Below are 20,549 nucleotides of genomic sequence, written 5' to 3' on the forward strand. Positions count from 1 at the left end.
TGTATTCAGTGTCTTAAGTGTAACCTTGTGGTTCAGATATTGCCAAAAGCATGCAGGCATCAACTGAAGCATGTCGAGGAGCTTAAGTCCACAAGAAGCATGTAATAGCATACTAGAGAGAGTAAGTGGACTTTTCTCATGTGTTACTTGCATCCATGTGCAAGCTATGAAGCTTGAATGATAGCATCATAGCTTTTGATATGTACAAGTGTAATGCACATCTGGTCCGTGGAGTTGTACAGACAAGAGTATATATTTAAGGCTACTGAGTGGTGTCTATGTCTGAAGAACCCTTTCTTCAACTCTCGTCATGATGTAAATAAACAGAAACAGCCTACAAATGCCTATACACATCTTCCTGTCAACAGGAAATGCAGGAAGAACAGTGCTCAATTAAATAAACATACAGCAGGTAGGAGAGGAAATTGACAACGTTTATGGATCTTCATGGATATGCTCAATAATTTGTATGTGCCATTTTACAAATTTTTCTAGTGTTTTAACACTATACCCTATGAAAAGTGCTATGAAAGTAAAGTATAATTATGAAAAAATTTTTTGGAGAAGCTGAAATAACAAGACACCACAAGGTACAAGTCATGTGAAGTGTTATGGGTACTGAGTCATACGTAAGGTGGGGAACAATCAAAGAGGTTATGTTGCTCACAGGTGCTAAGAAATATTTACACTGCTATGGCTGTTCATGTTGTGTGAAATTTTGTTTTGATATTTGTTGCGTTTCTGTGTGTTTTTGTCACCTAGTCACATTTAGCACACTGCAAGCATGCACACAATAGATGCACCAATAAGCACCATATGCAGTGTGCTGCAGCTACTAACAAATGAACTAGATGCACCACATATGCCGGCTGAGGAAAATATCGCTGCTGGAGAGCGTAAACTAGGGAGGAAATTCATTACCGAGATGTGCAACAAAAATTGCTCAACAGGAGGCCTAACTTAGGAAGCTGACGTTACAGGGAGAGATGAATCGATAATGCAAGTGAATTGCCAAAGGTCAATGCTCTTTTGTGATGAAGCCTGCAGTGTCTATGTTTTTTTTAGCACTGCTGATTGCTTCTTGAAGCAGGTACATCGCTGCACCAAACTATGCATTGTGACTGCTCAAATACTTCAATGCGCAACTCAATCTATGGTGCAGATATGTATTGAGTAATCTGGTTAACCACTATGTTGGTGAAAAGTGCCCATGCATGGTGCCAGTCATGAACTGGCATCAAAGAATGAGACTCAGAATGAGGCCCAAGCTTTAATGGCAGAATTTTAAATTACCTCATTTTAAATAGCCTCAGAATTTTAAATTACCTTCGCTTAACCGCACGACTTCCATGCTTCTTGCATAACCCACTTGTTTATTGTCTGTTTGCCACTGCTGTCACTGCATGTTGTTTGTACAGTCACTGGTTTGTGATCACCACTACCTAGTCAAACAGGTCTGAGAATGTGTAGTGATGGTTGAAATAAAAGCTGCACCAAAGTCCCTTGACATGTGTTGTTGCTGTTTCCTAGCCAAAGTAGCTTAGATGTAAAAATAAACTAGAATGCTCTGGCTAGCTGTATTGAGAGATCAGTATACCAAAAAAATCAACATGACATTTTACTTAAAACAGAACTTGGATATGACAAAAAAATTACATAAAAGCAAAAGACATATACAGCGTACCTCGCTGATGCGTTCCTGGTATATATAAAACGCGAACAATAAAAAAGTCCCACACAGATGCAGTTTTTCTTAAATGCGTTTCCAGATAAACAATCTCCCGATAAGTACGTTAAAATTTCGCCAATTCTGATCATATGATACATTTAGTGGTCATCAGAATGTGCGTGAACATATCAGTGGCCCGAGTCTGGGGCACGTTATATCAGCAGATGACCAGCAGCAGTTAGCCACCAGAGCTGCTTTTCCGCGCTGCATCAGTGCAATGGGGCAAAGCATTCAAAAACGATGAGCACGATAGTTAATTCACCGGGCCCTGCGATTTGGGGCATGCGACGCAATCAGAGGCGCAATGGCAGTCAGGTGCAAAAGTGACTTCTCCATAAGCATCTGAAAAATTGACAGCCGCAACAGCGGCCCCGGCTACTTTCACCCTTGCCATCGTCAGCTTGGATTTTGCACTAAGGGCAATGCAAATACTATGATAGAAGCCTGCAACTACACCATAAGAGCTGTTTAGCTCTTGTGCCAGCAAGTGCTAATCCAATTTTATAGAAAGTGAAAGTGGCAGTAAATGCCTTTGTACTTCATTAGTTGCATTTTTGAAAACTTTTATGGCTTTGGATCATAAGTTTTCCTGGAAATACATGTTTGCCCAGGCATTTTTAAAGAATACATATGACTGCGGTTTTCCTGCGGTGATGTCTCAGATGAATACCAAGAACTGCACCTGGCCATGTGCATTATGAGATTAGGACGTTTCTGGGGATAAGGTGGCCTCAGCTGGCATAGAGTCGGGTTAACTGGAGAGATATGGGAGAGGCCTCTGCCCTGTAGTGGGCACAGTCAGGATGCTGCTGCTGATGATGATAACAAGCATTTGTTTTTTGCTTTCTTATGCAACACTATAGTTGACAGGTAAGTAAAACCAAAATGATGGAACAAAAGCAGTGTGACGAGGTGTATCAGTCACACCTTATCTGGACAATGAGGCTGCCATGTTTTGAGGAGCATGCAGTGTGGTGACGCCATCTGTGGACACATATTGTAACAAACAGTCCAGCCCCCCTGATCGGTACATCAAGAGGTTTCATTTTTGCTAGTTTCTCTGATCTGTCAAGAGCCCAGGATATCCCATGTCTTAAAAATTCGCATTTCCCGCACTCCCATGTCATAACAATGATGTCGCATTTCCTGCACTATGTGGGGGGCAGAAATTGAAAACTAATTTGTGATTTTCTCAATAATGGTCCTATCTTTTGCACGGAAAAAAAAAAAAAAAAAAACACTTATCACCAAGATTACCCACTGCCTGCCTTTCAAGCAGTCTTAACACAATTTTACCATCACCTGCATGACATTCAGGACCACCAACTGGTGGTATTGTAGCATACCAACACACTGCAACATGATCTTCAACGGCAATAGAATTGTACTCCTATCTTTCAGGAGCGTTCACAGCCTAGTGCTTTTGTTCACAGCAGTATTGTGTACCTTACCAACTTTACCTGCATGTGTACATCTTTGCATAGATGCTATACATGCACAAATGTACAGTCTTTGCCAAAAGTAACGGGGCAAAGGTGGTTTGTTTCCTAAGTGCGTAGCGAAGCGCTCATGGCAACCCTTAAGCTATAAATATGTGCAAAGTAAGATGAGCCCTTTTCCTTATGTTTTTACACCTTTCGGTCTTGAGGGGTGCCGTAAAGGCTCCATTATACGGTTGGGAAGCAAAAACTTGCTGCTTGGTTACTTTTGGCACAAGGGGGTACATAAATAACTAAACCCATAGCTACCAAAACCCTCACAATGAAATGCACTCGCGCACAGCTATACTGCAGTGGACGTCCCCCTTCCAACAATGACAATAACTGAGGTGATTATATAAACCCATGCAGCCGGATCTGCAGCCTTGACAGTGCTAAATATAAAGTATGAGTAACCAAACCCACACTGATGTGTGATGAGGGGGAAACAGAAAATGCATTCCTGCAACAAAGTGACATGAAATTAACATGAGATGAATGACCAGTGCCCATTTTATGCAGCTATCCTTGTGGTTTTCCTTACCGTTTCCAATCGCACAACATTTGCGAATGTGTTCTGTTTTCATTGAGAACTGAAAACAACACATGCCTGCAACCAAGACAAACAAACGGAGAAGACCACAAGTTTTGCACAAATTTAAATACCCTCTCATATAATACAGTCGAAACACTCCATCGAAGAAGGTTCAAAATATGCCTATCTGCTTTTAATGGCGATAATACTTCAATGAAGACATATGGATAACTATGATGGGAAGAGTGTTTTTAAACAGCTGTTGCTGTTATTTTTATTTTGTATGGAGATGGGCAGAATAACAATTACAAGCTCATTCAGGGATGTACTGGAACTTTCGAGGGGGATAGTTGGAACTAAACATGAAAAAAATAAAAAATGCTTGGTATCGCAGGTTTAGATAGTGTGTGGAAATAGTGCCTCCTGAGTGTACGGCCGCTGCTGCTGTTTTTTTGGTCATGCGTCTGCAAGTGGAATGCGAGCGGGTGTGCAGCTTGTCATCCAAAGGGAAGCTCTTTCAAGAACCAGTGTCAATCACCCTTCTTTCTGTCCTTCCTTCTTCGTCCTTGCATCTCCATTGACTGAGGTTTGGGGCATTGTTTTGGCGAGAGGTCGCGAGCCAGAAATGAATGTGGAGACCGCCACTGACTCGCGCAGCAGAAAGGCGAGTAGAGTTCACCTCCCGGCCAGTTCCTTGGCCTTTGCCGGGGAATGAAGAACATGGGTGGTTTAATGCACGCACCTAGTATGCATGCTCAAATCTGCACCTGAACGGATGTCCCAGAATCGGGAAGGCCTGATTTGGCTGCTTCATCATCATCACTGGGCACTGTCAGTGATGAGCTCTGTGCACCCCCCATCTCGAATTTAACATTTTGGTTGGCTATGTGGTCCGCGAGCACCCTTAGCTTTGCAGTCAGGTTTGTAAAGTCCTAGCTATGCGTGTGTGGCGCCGTGGGCCCACTTTTAGGTGCTATGGTAGGGCTATGGGTTGAGGTTTTTGGGATAGTGCAGTGATTTATAATGTTAAACTGAGGTTTGGGGGATAGTGCAGTGTTTTGTAATGAAGCTTACTGTGTAATTAACACTTGTGCTCTCAAACAACTGTGCCTTCCTTCCTTCAGAGAGAGAGCACAGGCGTGCAGTGAGTGTTGGCTGTGCCTTCAGCTTGCTCTGGCACGAACATAGGTTATGTGGGTGACGTGCAGCTTAACACACCCTATCACTGTTTTTAATAGAAAGGAAAAAAAAAAAACTTCCTCTCACATATCTTGTCTTTATGCTGCATACGCAATGACAATTCTGACCCCAGCCCATTTGGATATAGTAGCAACTCGATGTCACGAGCTTGCAAAAAAGTATTTGTATTTCCCAAAGTTCGTTTTATGAAAAAAAAAAAAAGGAAATAAAATCTGCATGGTAAGCAAGAGAAAAACCAATCACAGAAATCTATTTACGGCTGACAGGATTTATTTATGGGCACAAGGCACCACTTAGTGTTCGCGATACGCAATGCGCAACTGACGATCATGCCATACCCGGCGTGTGGGTCTCTCAAAACCGCTCAGTGCCGGCAGCGAGTACGTCATTGCTGGCAATCATGGCGTCGGCAATGTGCAGGCCTTGCGAAACCACTCAGTGCTCGTGATGCACACAGCACGCCCAGCAATCGTGGCATTCCTGATGCGAGGACAGCGCTTAAGAAACGTGGGTATCACCGTCGCGGTGCGGGAGAGTGCTCGAACACCCAATATTCTGTAACTTGCACAAAATGCTGTTCAGCCAGGAAATGCTACAAATTCACATCATACAGAAATCTGTATGACAGCCAAGATAGTAGCATCGAGATTATACTGTAGTGCCTATGGTAAGCAGCAGATGGGGTGCATAACTCACATTGACGGCCGCATGGAAGTCCTTGTCTAAACGCTCCTTGAGGAGGCCACAGAGCACCTCGACCGTGCTCTGTGCGTGGTCCTTGCTGATCTGTGAGAGATGCAGTGCGTCAGGACCATCCCCAGCAGCAGTAGTGGTGGTAGCAGGAGCAGCAGGAGCAGCAGCAGAAGCAGAGCTGGGTGGAGCAGTGGCGTCCTCAGAGGAGTGCATCTGCCCAGCTGTGTCGTTCAGCAGGGCCTGGTACTGGTCCCTCAGGGCAGCCTTCTGCTCATGCTCAAGCCGGGCCTCCAGTGCCTCCCTGTGCACCTGGTTGCAGGCTGTCAGTGCTTCCCACAGGCGCTGCTTCTCGTTGGCAAGATGCTCCTGCACGGGGGTCATCGAAGTATGAGCATGTGAACTAAAGTGGTGCAAATGCGAATCACGTCAGTGGCTTTGCGACATAAGGACTTCTTTTCTTGCAACAAGCAATTTTCCTGCAAAAACGTGTCAGCTTTAAAAAGTCGTTTATTTCTATGCTGCACAGTGTAAAACTGCTACTCACTAACAGTGCAAGCGAGAGAACGACTATCTAAAGGACCGTCCTCTGGGGTCCGCTCATAAGATACCTTATACGGACCGTGAGGGTTCGTTGCACATGTTGCGGGGACAATCGTACTGAAGACAGCGCCTTCAAGAGCAGGGAGATCAAGGTTCAAGATACCATGGCTAAAACTTGCACAATATGAAGCACGGCACAGGCCCCATTATGCCTACAGATATTGCTTCCATGCATCAGCACCATCAGATGTAGCTCACTCACACTCACAGATGAGAGTGTGATCGAGGCGAGTGCACTCATGAGTGTGCTGACCATGGTTTTTTCTTTCGCTACTTTAGCCACACTTTTAGTGACAAGCTGGAGGAAGTTTCAATGAAGGGCGTCCCAAGACTGTTTGAACACCGGGCATGTCTGCCTTGTGTTTCTTTTCAGAAGCCAAGTCGAGCACTGCCTCAACAAAACTTGGCAGCTGCAATATTTTTAGTGTTCTCCCACAGCTGGTGATGCTGCTCACCTGTGCAGAGGCCAGGGCACGCTCGTTCTCCACCTGGTGTATCCTCAGCGTCAGAGCAACCAGGGCCTGCAACTTCAGCTGGAGCTCAGCGTCCAGCCTGGGCAGAAGCTGCTCGTACTCTGCCTGCTGCCGCTGGCGCAACTCGGCAAGCACCGCTTCTTCTTCCTCGCTGGCCGACGACTGCGCAGCATCGGTTGGCAACAGCTTAGCCCGCAGCTGCTCCACCTACACAAATTCACAGCACCACCATCACACAATGCTGAAATATACAATTATTGGTGCACTACTAAGCAAGATGGGCCTCAATGCATCTCCGGTTTAAACTGCTAGCACACCTTTTTTTAAATTTTCTAGAAAGGAGGACATTTACCACCAATACAGGATTACATTACGTTGCATGCTGTTTTGTCCAAAACTAATTTAACCCATCCCTAACAGTGAGGGACATTTCATGACTAACACAAACAAAGTGGGTGGCATTTTGTTACTAGGAAAACAAAATTCCCATCATCCTCTATCGTGGTAGGCGCTTTATCATGCAAAGTAGACAAGTGGCACCATTACTGTTCCTTATGCGAAGAGGCAGATTTTTCAAGAGCCGCATATGTGCACGCCAACGCCCTTCATTTATTGTGAATAAACCAGGCACCAAACTGGCTGGTAAAAAACCCACTGCCACAAGTCACCCCTCCGGAATGTTTCAGTGCATGTGCTAAGTAGTTTGCAGTTTTAGGCATAGGTTTAGGGATACAAGTGTACATTAGTGATGAAACAGCCTATATAAGTCTGCACATCAGACTGACAATACGACAAGCTCTCCTTCGGTCACGAGCTCCCCGTGTAAGGATATCAGAATGAAAGCCCTTATTCACAATGCTTTGCAGAGACTGTCCTGGAGAAATGAGCCTTCAGGTAAGAGTGAGCCACGGCTGAAAATCTGTGCTTGAGTACACACTAAATACCATCTGTTTACAGATGAATAATGTACCAAATACATACTGATTACGACTACTTTTTTCATCAAAACAGTGCCATAAAGCATGCCAAAACAAAGTGCAAATTGTACCAGAAGAATGTAGTTGAGGACTAGCAAAACAAGCTGAAAAAAGAAGCTCCCAAATCAGACTACTTCCTGCTTGCACTATTAGCAGGGTGTTTATTGTCTCAGAGGTACAAAACAATGTCACTTCTTGCAAGCATAGCAGCAGGCTTAAAAAGGCAAATGACTGATCCCACCTGCTCTGCATGTCGCTGCTTGAGCGCTGCAATGTCCGCCTGGTGCGACTCTCGGAGACGAAGCAGCTGTAGTGAGGACTCGCGCACAAGGCACTCCTGGAAGGACAGCAGGTCCCGTCGGCACGAGTCCTTGAGGGCCGCCAGGGCGGCAGCAAAACGCTCCCCGTACTCTGCGTGCAGCTGCTCCCTCTGCCTGCACAGCTCCAGCAGCTGGGAGGAGCGGCTGCAGAGGTCCTGGTTTGACAGAAGCAGCTGGGGAGAGGGAAAGAGTGCGTGGGAGGTGACCAGCTGGGAATACGAAGATTGATTCCACGTGGTATGAAACATCACGCTAGGGTGATTACTGCGGGCAGGCTAGTTGAACACTTGAACTGCAGTGCGTCTTGAATTTAACTGCACTGCTTGTGTTGAAAACAATGCTAGAAGAAGCAATGACAGCAACACCTGAGCAGATGCTTAGTTGCAGCTGGATGACTGGACTGCACTTTGTGAGCTTTAAGTGCCCATGGCACCAAGGAGGGTCAAAATTTTACTTTAGTTCTACTTGTGCAAGTGAGTACAGATACCTTGACTCAGCACAGCGACAAATGTACGAAAATAAAAATCAAGTGCACAAAACATGATGATTCATTTATGTACAATTCAATAAGCTAAATGTATAATTCAATCTAAGATACTGTACACCACAAACTATGTGTGGAACTACTGTTAAGAATGAGTTGTGCACACTTAAGATACAAACACGGGAAAATGATCAAGACGGAAAGAGTGCAAACTATCAACTGGTTTGGTTTCATTCGTTTCAATACTGCTTATATAGGCAGGCTTATACTACAGGCTGAGGGCAACTCGTTCTTAACAACAGTCATGCATCAACTCGCCCAGCAAGTTCCTCTAAACTATGTGAGCAATGTCAGGCACAAGAGAATCAGTTCAATTTTACATGCTTCCAGCAAGTAAAACTGCTTCCAATGCTTCCTGCAAGTAGCAAGTGAAACTTACCTCTTTTTCTTCTAGCTCCAGCAGCATGCGTTGAATGACAAGTGGCCTTTCCTCCTCCTTTATGTTCCTATCACCATTGCTCCCCTTCCCAGATCCCCCACTGGATGCCTCTGTGTTCACCCCATCCTGCTGCTTGGACTCCTCGTCCTGTAAGGCACTGCAATCTGCACCTCCATTTTTAAGGCTGCTAGGAGACGCATCGCCTGATGCCTTCAGGCTCCCTCGCAACCGCTGCAGCTCTGCTTCCAGGCGCTTGGCTTTGGCCGCCGATTTGGCAAGGGCCTGCTCCAGCTGACGGCACCTGTCCATGGAAGACCGGAGCCGCTCACCACCGCTCAGCAGACGGTTGGTCAAGTCCTTGACAGTCTTCTGGAAGGCCTCGTCCCTTGAACCGAGGCACTGAACGTGTCGCTTGAGTGCTGACGAGAAGTCCTGCTCCCGTTCCAGGCGGCTATTCAGCAGCACCACCTGACACTTCAGGCTTTGGTTCTCCAGGAAGATTCGCCTGTCACGGCTGGACAAATCGGCATTGGTTGTTGCTTGTAGCATCTCTTCTGTCTTGGCCACGAGCTGCTCCAGAGTACCATGCTCTTGCTCTAACTGTGCCTTGAGCTTGTCGATCAACTCCTCCGCACTTCGTAACCTTTCCCGGGTGACTTCCAAATCACTTTCTGCCCGCTGACGATCCGCTGTGAGGCGAATGTTCTCCGCTACAAGGGCATCGTATGCCCCCTTCTCGTTCTCACCATCGTCGAGCTCTGCCGACGCATTCAGGGAGTCGAGCGACAGCCTTTTGTCAACGGCCTGTGCAAAAGCTGCGCAACTGTTCTCCAAGGCTGATTTTGCAGCCTCCACATCATCTGTCTGCACAGCGGAGCTGTGACGAACCCGCTCCGGCATAGCTGTGAAGACGGAGGGGATGGGTGACACGCAGGGCGACTGCTCGCCGGAAAGCAAACGAGTTCGCTGCTGCTCTAGAGCCTTCTTCTCCTGCTCGAGCCGAATACACTCCGTCTGCAGTTCATAGACCTCGAGCAGACTTTCGTCCTCCACTTCTTCTTTGGCCCGCTGGTACTCGCTCTCTTTGATGGAGCTCAGAGTCAGGTTTCGCTCCGTCCGCAACGTCTTCAGCTCTTCTTCTGTCGCCACAGAGCTCCGGCGGAGGTTGCCGTTTTCGGCTCGCACACTCATCATCTCTGCTTCCAGAGCCCTCAGTTCATCCTCGAGTACGGTCACCTTTGCATGCAACGTTGCCACCTCTCCCAGAAGGTCGGCCGGGTTTGGCACAGGGATGTTGTAAGACTCGCAAGCAGCTGCATAATGAAGGCCCTGCATTGCAAACAACTTGAGATCGTCAAACACAGACACTATGTCGGCGTAACTGTCCACGGAGAGAGAGCGGGCAGTGATCCAGTCAGAGAGGTGGCTGCAAATGAGTTGCTTGCAACTTGGGATAAGGCAGTCATCGCTTTCTGTGTGCTCCGGTGATGGAAGGTGCTCATGGCTAGAATCATTTGCCAATGGTTGGTCAGAGAGTTCAGATAGAGGCATAAGAGTGAGTGTGACAGCATCCCCATGGCAACCCACGTCTGAAGAGACGGCTGCTTTGCATTCATTGGAAGATAACAGGTTCAAATGGCCTCCGTTGTTGGCAATAATCTGAAAAATAAACAAGAAAAAGAGAGAACGAAACACAAAACTCACTTCCAAATCTCTGCAAGAAGCAAGTGATGATGCAAATGAAAAGAAGCACAAGTTTTTCAAGCTAGTCCTGAAGGGATAAGCATTATGAGCCAGTAATGGCCACTCACAGGAGTTACTGCTGCCGTATACATTCATGTAAGAGCTGCACCTTTTTTTCCATGGTTTTGATGGGGTGCGGCCCTTACACGGGATTGGCACTGCTCCATAAAATTTTTCCGAGTACAGCAGAGACCTTATTATGCGCCCTCTTTTTTATGCTGCGGCACGCATTTTTACGATGAATTGGTGCAGTCCTGGTGAATCCTTCAAATGTATAACCCATTGAAAGCATTAAAAGTAAGGATGATAAGACACGTGCCCAACGATCCACATGAATTAATCGCATAAAGTAAAACAGGTTGCTAGATCGATCACTTTACTAAAATGTCATGTGATTCAAAGTTAAGATCAGGATTCTCCAAAGATCTGGCGCTCAACTGACCGACCGTCTGTGTGAAGCGGTGTTCTCCTGGCCTGCTTTTCCACGCTCTTCACTGTCGAAGGCCTTGTGGAAATCAATTACATGTTGATTTTAACGTGAGGTTTTTGTGCGATGGTAAACTGGTAATGAGGTTAGACATTTTATAGAAAGCCATGACTAAGATTAAAACCACTTCTGCTGCAGCTTCAGCACACAAGATGAGTTAGCAGCACTTCAGCATCGCATGTTCACGGTTCCAAGTGGAGTCCGGCGGGGAACGACGCGCATGCGGTTGTACCAAGCATCGCAGGCAGTTAAGTCTGTCAGCTTCCAGGGTAAAGGACCACGTGGAAAAAATTATGCACATATGAAGCAATTCTTCTGACTGAGTTTTTCTTTTTTTTTCCCAATTACCAGCTGCCAAGTCCTGGGTGCAGCTCTTACACAGGGGCTACCCTTACATGAGAACATACGGTATGTCACGCTCTCATGTGAGAAGAGTGCATATAAAGCTATGTAGCTGAATAACTGTGCAATGCATGAAGTGGTTTTCATATGGGTGATGAAATCCCTTCCTAAGCAAGGGTGACTGCACATAAGTGATGCCTTTTTTCAAAATGCGAAGTGATGCTACAGCTTCCGATTTTGCTCCACAGGCAAAGATGGAGAATGTCTGCTTGGCTGGCATGAACAGTACCCTTCTCCTGCAGTCTGCTTTTATTGCGAAAGCACTTCTAGCTGTACCTCCGGAGTTTCAGTGGGGCCTGTCTCTGAGTAGCAAGCATAACTAGGTCACTGGGCAGTAGACACCTCAATCACACTCTAAGTGGTGGTGTCCACCTTCGAATGGAGGCAATTATGTGCCTCTCCTTTTCTCAATCCGTTCATTTTGAGAAAAGGAAAGGCACATAACTGGCTCCATGGGTCTGTGGACACCTCAACCAACCTTTCAGGCATGTGGCAGAGGTGTCCATCTGGTAAAAAAAACCTCGCTTTTGCATAATATTTTGTGCTTAGCAATGCTAAACTGTCAGCCATTTTTTTTTTTAGCAGGCACAGCTCCTGTTCTGCAGTGTGTCCATGGCTGAGTCCCTTTCTTTTCTTTTTTTTGGCCAGTGGTTCACATGGTATTGTAGCTGCCCATGTGAATGTGACTTGGGGGGAGGGAGTGCCGCAGCATCCTTCCCCCCTGGGGTAACCCTGTGTAAACACTGTGTTGAGGTAATCGCAAGTCCTCCACTGACCACTTCCTAATCTCTTTACTCTGCCTGATTTTTGGCTGAACTATTTCTGCACTTACATGCTACTGGCAAATGTATTTAGTGCTAGTGGTAGTTTCTAGGCATCTATTACCATTCTCTTCATGAGTCAACATACAACATGAGGTGCTTTCTGAAGCACTTGATTCAAGAAAAAAGCTTTGTGTAAATATGGTAATATGGCTTTTGACAGCTGCCGGTCTCATGACTCTAAATTCTCATACAAGCATGTGAGCATGCTGCTGCTAGCGCCACAGCGCTTTACACGTCAGCCTGCTTAAGCGGATGGAAGACCAAGCATGTCAGAGCGCTGACAGAATTTCGACCTTCACCAGACACTATCTTACGAGCGAATTCAAACAATTAAATTAACCAGATTTCCATCATTCTATCGTTTCTGCTGATGTCCACAAACGCAGTATTATATCTACAAAAATTAGAGAATGTGGCTGCAAACACACAATCATGTGAAAAATGTTAAATCTGCAATAACTGCGGAAAACTAGGGGACTCAATTACAGGAGCCATGCTAGAGACAAGAACAATGAACCGAGCCATGTACAGTGAAGGAAATCTATTGCCAATTCAAAACTAGCACATGACCACATTCCATGCTTGCAAACACCATTCATATAAATAAAAAAAAAGATAGCAACAGACATTTTATAACCTCACGCACCTTCCTCACAAGTAAGCAAGCAAAAAAATAATTTTTCTTTGAAAAGTTTTCCCTGAGGAACATCTGGAACGATTATTAGCCCCATTTTTCGTACATGAAAAGAACATTATTTTGTAATAAGAGAGTAATTACTCGTTGACATCCACCTGAGCGCAGCCATACGGCTACAAAGAAAAGCTATACAGCTTTCTCAGAAACTTATTACAAATCCCTCATTACAAATCTACTGCACCTTGGGGGAGTCCCTTAAAACATTTGACCAACATTATTTTAAAGACAATTGCAATAACAGTGTCTGTGCAAAAATTCGACTGACTTCACAATTGTCCTTTTGCAAAAGTAAACGACAATACATTAAAGACTGCCATGTCCTGTTCTACTCTGTATCCCTCAACCACCAAGTGAGGCACTGTCCAATGATGGTAATAGCTTTCCCTTAAAACTGGCTCGTTAAGGCTGCCCTCAGAGGAGAGGCCCAATGGTGGCGCTGCGAATGCTAGACATGGCATGCCCGTGACAGCGGCAGCTCACCTCGCCCTGCTCGGGACCCAAGGAAGCGGCAGCCAGCCGGCCGAGCAGGTCGGTCCGTATTTGCTGCAGCATCGTGATCTGCTGCTCCTGGGCCTCCACCTTCTGCTGTAGCTGCTCCAGGGCCTCATTCTTGGCACTCAGCATCTGCGCCACAACAGAGTTCGACACCCGGTGCTGTCACGGCAACATGTATACAGTCAGCGTCACTATGCGGGTGACATCACCTTCGTGCCTGCCAACCAAACCAACATGTTATTTTTTTCCTGGTGTGACGAAAGAACTGCCAATGAAGGACACAGGGACAAAGAATCCAGCTATTCTCATGTGTTTCGTTCAGTCTTCTTGGAAACACAAACTGTGGTAGAGTGCTTAGTATGAGCAGGTTTGCCCTGAAGTGATCATGCTCGCACTGATTCCAACAATACATCGACGAGTCCCTTGTGGACCATATTAATAAGCAATGAGAGTGCGCTGAACCGCAGGCACTTCAGGTATGCAAGCTTCTCTGTCTTAAAGATGCCCAATCTTTGAAATCACCTTATTATATCGCGGACAAGAACTGCACATTGGTTTAGATCTTACAATAAAGCAAGAATACTGCAGCGACTGATACATTTTGAGCAACCGCAGGCTCACTTATAAGAATGCGTCAAAAACAGCACAAACGCATGGCATGGCTTTACTGCGTGCAACACTGCACATTGTATGCTAAGCGGCTACAATCACTGACATATTTAATTGTGTGAACGGACATGCAAAGTTCCTACCGCAAGAGCATATGGCAAGAGCAGCACAGTCTTGATGAGGCTTGGCTTATGCTGAATTACATGCACAACAATGCCTTCACGTTAGTCATAGCCAAGAAATTAATGTGGACAATATTTGGAATTAAAAGCAACGCGTATTATTAGAAATACCTGTAAACAATTATTTGGTGTGATTCATGATATCCTGAGCATAATGCAGACCTAGTGAGTGTCATTTAGCTAACAGCACAAATCTACGCTATAATTTTTGTGTGAAAGATAAGCTTATATCATAAAGCTAAGAACCTATTTACAAGAAATTTTCAGTAATGGGAAACAATGCTTTGAAAAGAACATCTAGACATAACATAGCTCCTCCATTTATGACTACTGCATAGGATGTATGAACTGTAAGCAAAAGAGTTGGGGTTTGATGCTCCAGCAGCTAGCGCCGACGAAGAAGAGGAAGAAGGAAGCCGACGCAGACGAAGTTCGGGTTTGCGCTTCCGAACGCTGGCCTGCTGGGCAGCACGGCTGGAACAAGGACTGTGGCCGTTCATACTAACTGTTCGTGTCGCCCCATTACACTATATATATTTATAATGCTAAATTGAGAAACGTTTCATTTGATAGGTGTTGATATATTTTTGAGAAATGGTGCACAAATTTTGAACTCTGACTCATGATTGCTCATTTATATATTTGTTTTTGTTCCCTCCCTGTAACGACCCTCATTTGAGGGTTAACAGTATGACCAAATAAATAAATAAAAAATAAATAAATTTAGGCATGTATAAATATTCATATGTATAAATGCCCGTCAGTTGCCCGTTCCATGCTTCATCAGAACAGCTTCGATATGACATTCTGAGAGCTCCTAGTAGTTGATTTGTCTGACTCATTCCACTTTTGTCTCTTTCATGTCTATCTATTGTCACGATGCTATGGTCTAGCTAGCCACACCTCCTCTGGACCCACATCACAGAAGCTTCCCTCTAACTCCTGCCATGTTTATTGGAGGACCCTACAATCCGAAAGCTAAGACAACCAAAGCCTTCTAAAGTAAGAGCAATAAAGTTGCACGAAGTGGGCTGTCCACTTCTCTCTGACCCCCACCTGCTGGTGCTGCTGCCTGACGGCAGTGTCGCCACCCCTGGCCTCGAGCAGCTCCATGCAGAGCTGGAGCTCCCGCTTGAGCTGGCTCACTTCCTGGGCCATGGTGTGCTCCTGCTGCGAAGCCTCCCGCTGCGCACGCTCCTGCTCCTGCCGAGTCTCCTCCAGCCGCTCCGTGAGCAGCCGGATGAGCTCGTCACGCTTGCTCAGCTGACGCTTCACCTCGCCCATCTGCAACGGAAGGACGGCGCACCTGAGGTTGCTGCTGCACAACCTTCTCACATTTTCAAGCTGGAATGGCTAGGCACTGAAAGCTGGATTAGCACAGTTAACCAGTTTGGGAGGGCACTATTTCCAGGCTGTGCTGTTAACGTACATTACTACTAAAATGTGACCAGCAGAGCATGCCACTTGAGGCACTTTCTGCAGAACTTGACCAGAAAGTTTCTGTGGTCAATGATTGGGGCTAGAGAGTTTTTACCTACCCAGGCAACAGCATGGGCTTCAGGAAAAAAAAAAACTGGCATAGTTCAGTATAATACCGGGTGTTTCAGCGAACACTTTCAAAAATTCTCATAAGTAGAATTTTCTTGGTAAAGATATGGCTTTTGCAGCATAGTATTACCAATGTTGGCGGACACCAGAAAACCGGTGAATCATATTACGTAGTAAACTGGTTCACTAATTTTTAATAATTAACTTTTTAACTATTACAGTTAGGCGCCTAGTTGCAATTAGATATTTGTAGCCGGTCGTTAGTAATAGCCATATCAGTTTTTAGAATTTCGAAAACGCAATTACCCTCACTGCTGTGGCTGGACAAAGTTTGGCTGCATCGGGCGAAAAATACATGCGCTATCGAAAGCATGCAGGCAAAGCATCCCCTACAGTGCACGTAACTAGTCGAAAAAGACAAATTTTGTCGAGCCACATCGCCGAGGATAATCGCATTTTCGAAATTCTAAAAACTGATATGGCTATTACTAACGACCAGCTACAAATATCTAATTGCAACTAGGCACCTAACTGTAATAGTTAAAAAATTAATTATTAAAAATTAGTGAACCACTTTACTACCTAATACGATTCACCGGTTTTCTGGTGTCCGCCAACATTGGTAATACTATGCTGCAAAAGCCATCTCTTTATCAAGAAAATTCTACTTATGAGAATTTTTGAAAGTGTTCGCTGAAACACCCGGTATATATAACCACCAAGATATATGGGCAGTTTTGATTTGAGTAACCCAGGGCTTAATCTCGTTACCTTAACCCAAGTGAGTTATGAACACTCATGAGGATAGTCCCACAATCAATTAAACACAGCTGTCAAAGTTATATCTGATTAGTGCATATGTCAAGCTTTTGTTGCACTGAAGAGCAGATCTGGTTGCCATGTTCATGGAGTATACCTTCCATAATACTACTTACTTTTTTTCATTCAACCTCGCAACATACTTTCCCCAAACAGCCAAGAGCCATGCAGTCATGCAAGAATAATTATGGTATGGCAAAGTAACACGAAGGGAAGACCAGTTGTGAACACTGATGGCGACGGATACGATGAGATTATCTCCACCCAACTCAGTTCCACGAAAAGCTGTTAAAAACAGGTGCCAATGGAGACAGGAGTAAAGCGAAAGAATGCCACTCCAAACAAAGACAGACTCTGTGGCTCAGCAAGCATCTCATGAGCGTCTATTGTCTTCGAAGTGTGGGCTCCTTCAGATGACTGCAAACAAGAGGCCATTTTGGAGCCACCCCCGGAACAAAGATTGAGCCCATGGGACAGAGACAACAAGCATCCATTAGACAGTGCAATTAGGTAATGCCATCATTTTGTGTGGTTCCAGCCCTGCTCGTTCCAGAGGTCTCGAGGTCAGCCAGGTGGGAAGACGTCAAAGCACCTTTCAATGTGTCAATGCAATTATCTTAATTCCTTGAAAGAGGAAACCATGCAGCGCTTGTTTAAAGCTGTCAGCCCACCGTGTCAAGTCCTTCCTTTTTTCATTCCCTTTCCAGGAAAGCACTTAACCGGGGAGCTGTTGCAGGAAATGGTGACATAATGGGTCACACCTAATTGATGCGCTATATAATAAGAAAACCTTGCTTAGGTAGGCAGCACAGCTTGACAACAAATATTCTCAGCAACAGCTCTCTGTCATGTACTCACACAGATTGTGCCTGTAGCCTTATTTTATGCAAGCCTTGGCCAGCCAACAAAAGACGCCTGCTCAAAAATACTGGACATGATAAATATAATTAAGCAGCCTATTTTGAACTCACCCTTAAAAGCCCTAAGCAAGAGTCATGCTAGAGAGGGGAATTCTTTTTAAGGTAAGCAATTATGTTTTAAATTTATTTTACGCCAACATTAACATTTCCTGGTTGCACAGCAAGTATGACATAGCTATGACATGGCATGGCAAGTTAACATAGCATCTCCTTCGTTAAAAGAAAGAAAAATTAGCTGTAATGAAATATTTAAACGAGTATTTTAAGATTACTTTACTTTAAGCCGCTGAAGATAAAGCCTGCCAACTAAATTCCATGGAAGATAGGGTGCTAACACATAAATGACTTCTTTATCGCTGCACATGAGAAGAGCACCTGTACAATGGTTTTAAGTTCTATAAAAATCTTATAGCAAAATTTTAATCTCGAGGTTTTGGCCTCCTTGCGTTTGCTAGCCTATGTATGTACCAACCTTTGTCAGATTAGCCCAATCACATTATGGAGAGCTTTGTTCTGTAGTATGTAGTATTGCCTGCCTGTACGCTCGATATCACAGCATGTAATAAACACGGAAACAGACCTCAGGATTTTGTAGGTTGCAGTGTCACATGAAACAACTTCTTTGCCTGCAAGAAATACCTTCATCACTCTTCAATCGTGTAGGCTTTTAAAAAACCAAGGCATACAGCCATCTCCTACGTTTAGATTGGCAACCAACAGGATTCCCTGGCCCTCAGAAAATGGATTCTTTCTGAGAAAACAGTGTTCAAGAATTCTTTTAAGCCACACCACAAACGACATTTCTGTGAAAGCAATCTAAACATGCACTTTTCTTGAGCGGCCACCAGTCTGTTAGAGTTTGTACCTGCTGGGGCTTTTAAATTGTCTGAAATAAAAACAAAACAAAAAGGTTTTTCGAAACTACGACCTCAGGCTTAACATTGGGCACCAGAGTTTCTTGAGATTGCACTGAGCAGTGATAGCAATTTGTCAACTTGTCATGAACAGCATTTTAACAATTGTTCTCCATAACGTAATTTTGACAGAGTGCCATAGGGTGTCCCCGATGTTGGTTTACGTTGAAGAATGCAAGCAACACCAGATAATGAAAACAAAAGATAGAATGTCGGCGAAAAAGGATACAGCAAATCAGAGCAGCGATTGCTCACCTTCTTCTTGTACCTGCTGAGTGTTTCATTGAAAGAAGTATCCCCATGTGCAGGCGAACGCTCCGATTCCTAGAGAGAGAAATTAGATACAGAGCTCACATACTGCAAGAAGATAGAGTGAACACCAACAAAAAGCTAAAAGATGCATGACATCAAGAAGTCTTAAAACAAAAATTTGCTGCAGCCTTTTTCTAGCAACAGTGTCACTCAGAGTGACACCACAATAAAGCTTACTGCCCCATACACACAGGCAGCCAAACGTTCACCGTCCAATCGCATCAAGCTAGAAACTATGAAGGAAGAGATTGACAAAAACATTTTTTTAAAGATGCAAAACGCTACAATTTTTGCTTACAAACAAGCGACTACACTACACAGCCACCAAGCACTAAATGTGATGCTGCGGTCGCATTTATTGGAATTGTACCAAGTTGAAACAGCCTGAGCTGTGACACCTTTTTTGACTAGTGCTTACTAAATGATCTTCTAGCATCAACTGTGACAACACACATTTCCTCCTCTCACAGCAGTCGACAGAGTCAAATCCAGCAGTTATCCATTCCACAAACCTTCTTGAGTAGCTCAGGTGACGCGCAGGCCTCTATACTCGAGAAGCTAATGTTTGAGCTGGAGTCCAAGCCGTTGTTCACCTTCCCACTCAGGTTCCCTGTAGACGTCTGTTGGAAGAAAACGTGTGGTAAGTTCACGGTCACTTTAGCGAACCTGAGGTGAAGTGAGAATGTCCGGGGCTACAAACTCTAGAGTGACTACTGTTAACAGTTGCTAATAGCATGAAAAGGTAAATATCAAAACTGAAGACATAAGCTGTGCATTTAACCTGGAATTCAGTGTTTCTTGAAACTCGAAACAACCGTCACCCACTGCTGCAACTCATCTTTAGACTGCACAGCTCTCCTGGACGGCCAGAGAAGTATTATATGCACTGAACAAAAGACAAGCTAGGCGGCTTACTAAATGAAAACTTTTGCGTTGAAGCACCTGTACCATTCTCAAATATTTTATCGCACCATTTGCAGTAATATCACTTGCTTTACGCCAGTCTGCAGAGTGCGACAATACGTCTGGTTACTTATGCACTCAAAGCATGTTAAAAAAATGCCAAGAATGTGCAAACCTTTCTGGACACACGGTCTGGAGATGCTGCGGAAGCCATGCTGGAATGGCTGGTGTCTGCAGAAAGCCGGCTGCCGAGGCTGGAACTTTGACTTGACGATGGAAGGGGAACGGAAGATGGGCTCTGGGGATAAAAAAGAAAGTATGCAAGGCCTGGTTAACAACAACTCTCTGCAGCAATCCATGACCCGAAATGGCACACTTCAAAACTCACACTGAAATTAAGATGAGTGGAGACTTCGTTTGCTAATATTTGCTAATATGAAGACAGCACAGACAGCCATTGACTATGCTAAATCATGCTTTCATGATAAAAATGCAGGAATACCAAACTGCTCAAGGAAATACAGTTTACACCTGGACCACTCTGCATGTCTGCCCTGACATCTTCCCATCTACGATGGATACAGACAGCCATTGACTATGCTAAATCATGCTTTCATGATAAAAATGCAGGAATACCAAACTGCTCAAGGAAATACAGTTTACACCTGGACCACTCTGCATGTCTGCCCTGACATCTTCCCATCTACGATGGATACACAAAGAGTGACTCCAGTCTAATGTATTCAACGAAATAGCATGAAAAAGA

The 20,549-nt window shown here is 44.8% G+C and overlaps 1 protein-coding gene across 11 annotated transcripts in view; it reads right to left on the minus strand.

Moving 5' to 3' along the window:
• The window catches only part of LOC149343186 (uncharacterized), a 229,454-nt gene that overhangs the window by 73,719 nt on the left and 135,186 nt on the right, over positions 1 to 20,549 (minus strand). For all 11 annotated transcript variants that reach the window (XM_089545726.1, XM_089545721.1, XM_089545724.1 and 8 more), the window contains 9 exons: positions 19,959 to 20,081; positions 19,393 to 19,500; positions 18,824 to 18,892; positions 15,424 to 15,651; positions 13,562 to 13,705; positions 8,929 to 10,587; positions 7,927 to 8,178; positions 6,691 to 6,915; positions 5,639 to 6,001 (listed from right to left, as the gene is read on the minus strand). In XM_089545726.1, the coding sequence (XP_089401852.1) occupies positions 5,639 to 6,001; positions 6,691 to 6,915; positions 7,927 to 8,178; positions 8,929 to 10,587; positions 13,562 to 13,705; positions 15,424 to 15,651; positions 18,824 to 18,892; positions 19,393 to 19,500; positions 19,959 to 20,081 (3,171 nt within the window). The remainder of the gene's footprint in view (positions 1 to 5,638; positions 6,002 to 6,690; positions 6,916 to 7,926; positions 8,179 to 8,928; positions 10,588 to 13,561; positions 13,706 to 15,423; positions 15,652 to 18,823; positions 18,893 to 19,392; positions 19,501 to 19,958; positions 20,082 to 20,549) is intronic.

Source organism: Amblyomma mixtum, chromosome 5 (genome assembly GCF_055824585.1).
Source record: "Amblyomma mixtum isolate Tamu chromosome 5, ASM5582458v1, whole genome shotgun sequence".
Classification (NCBI taxonomy): Eukaryota; Metazoa; Arthropoda; class Arachnida; order Ixodida; family Ixodidae; genus Amblyomma; species Amblyomma mixtum.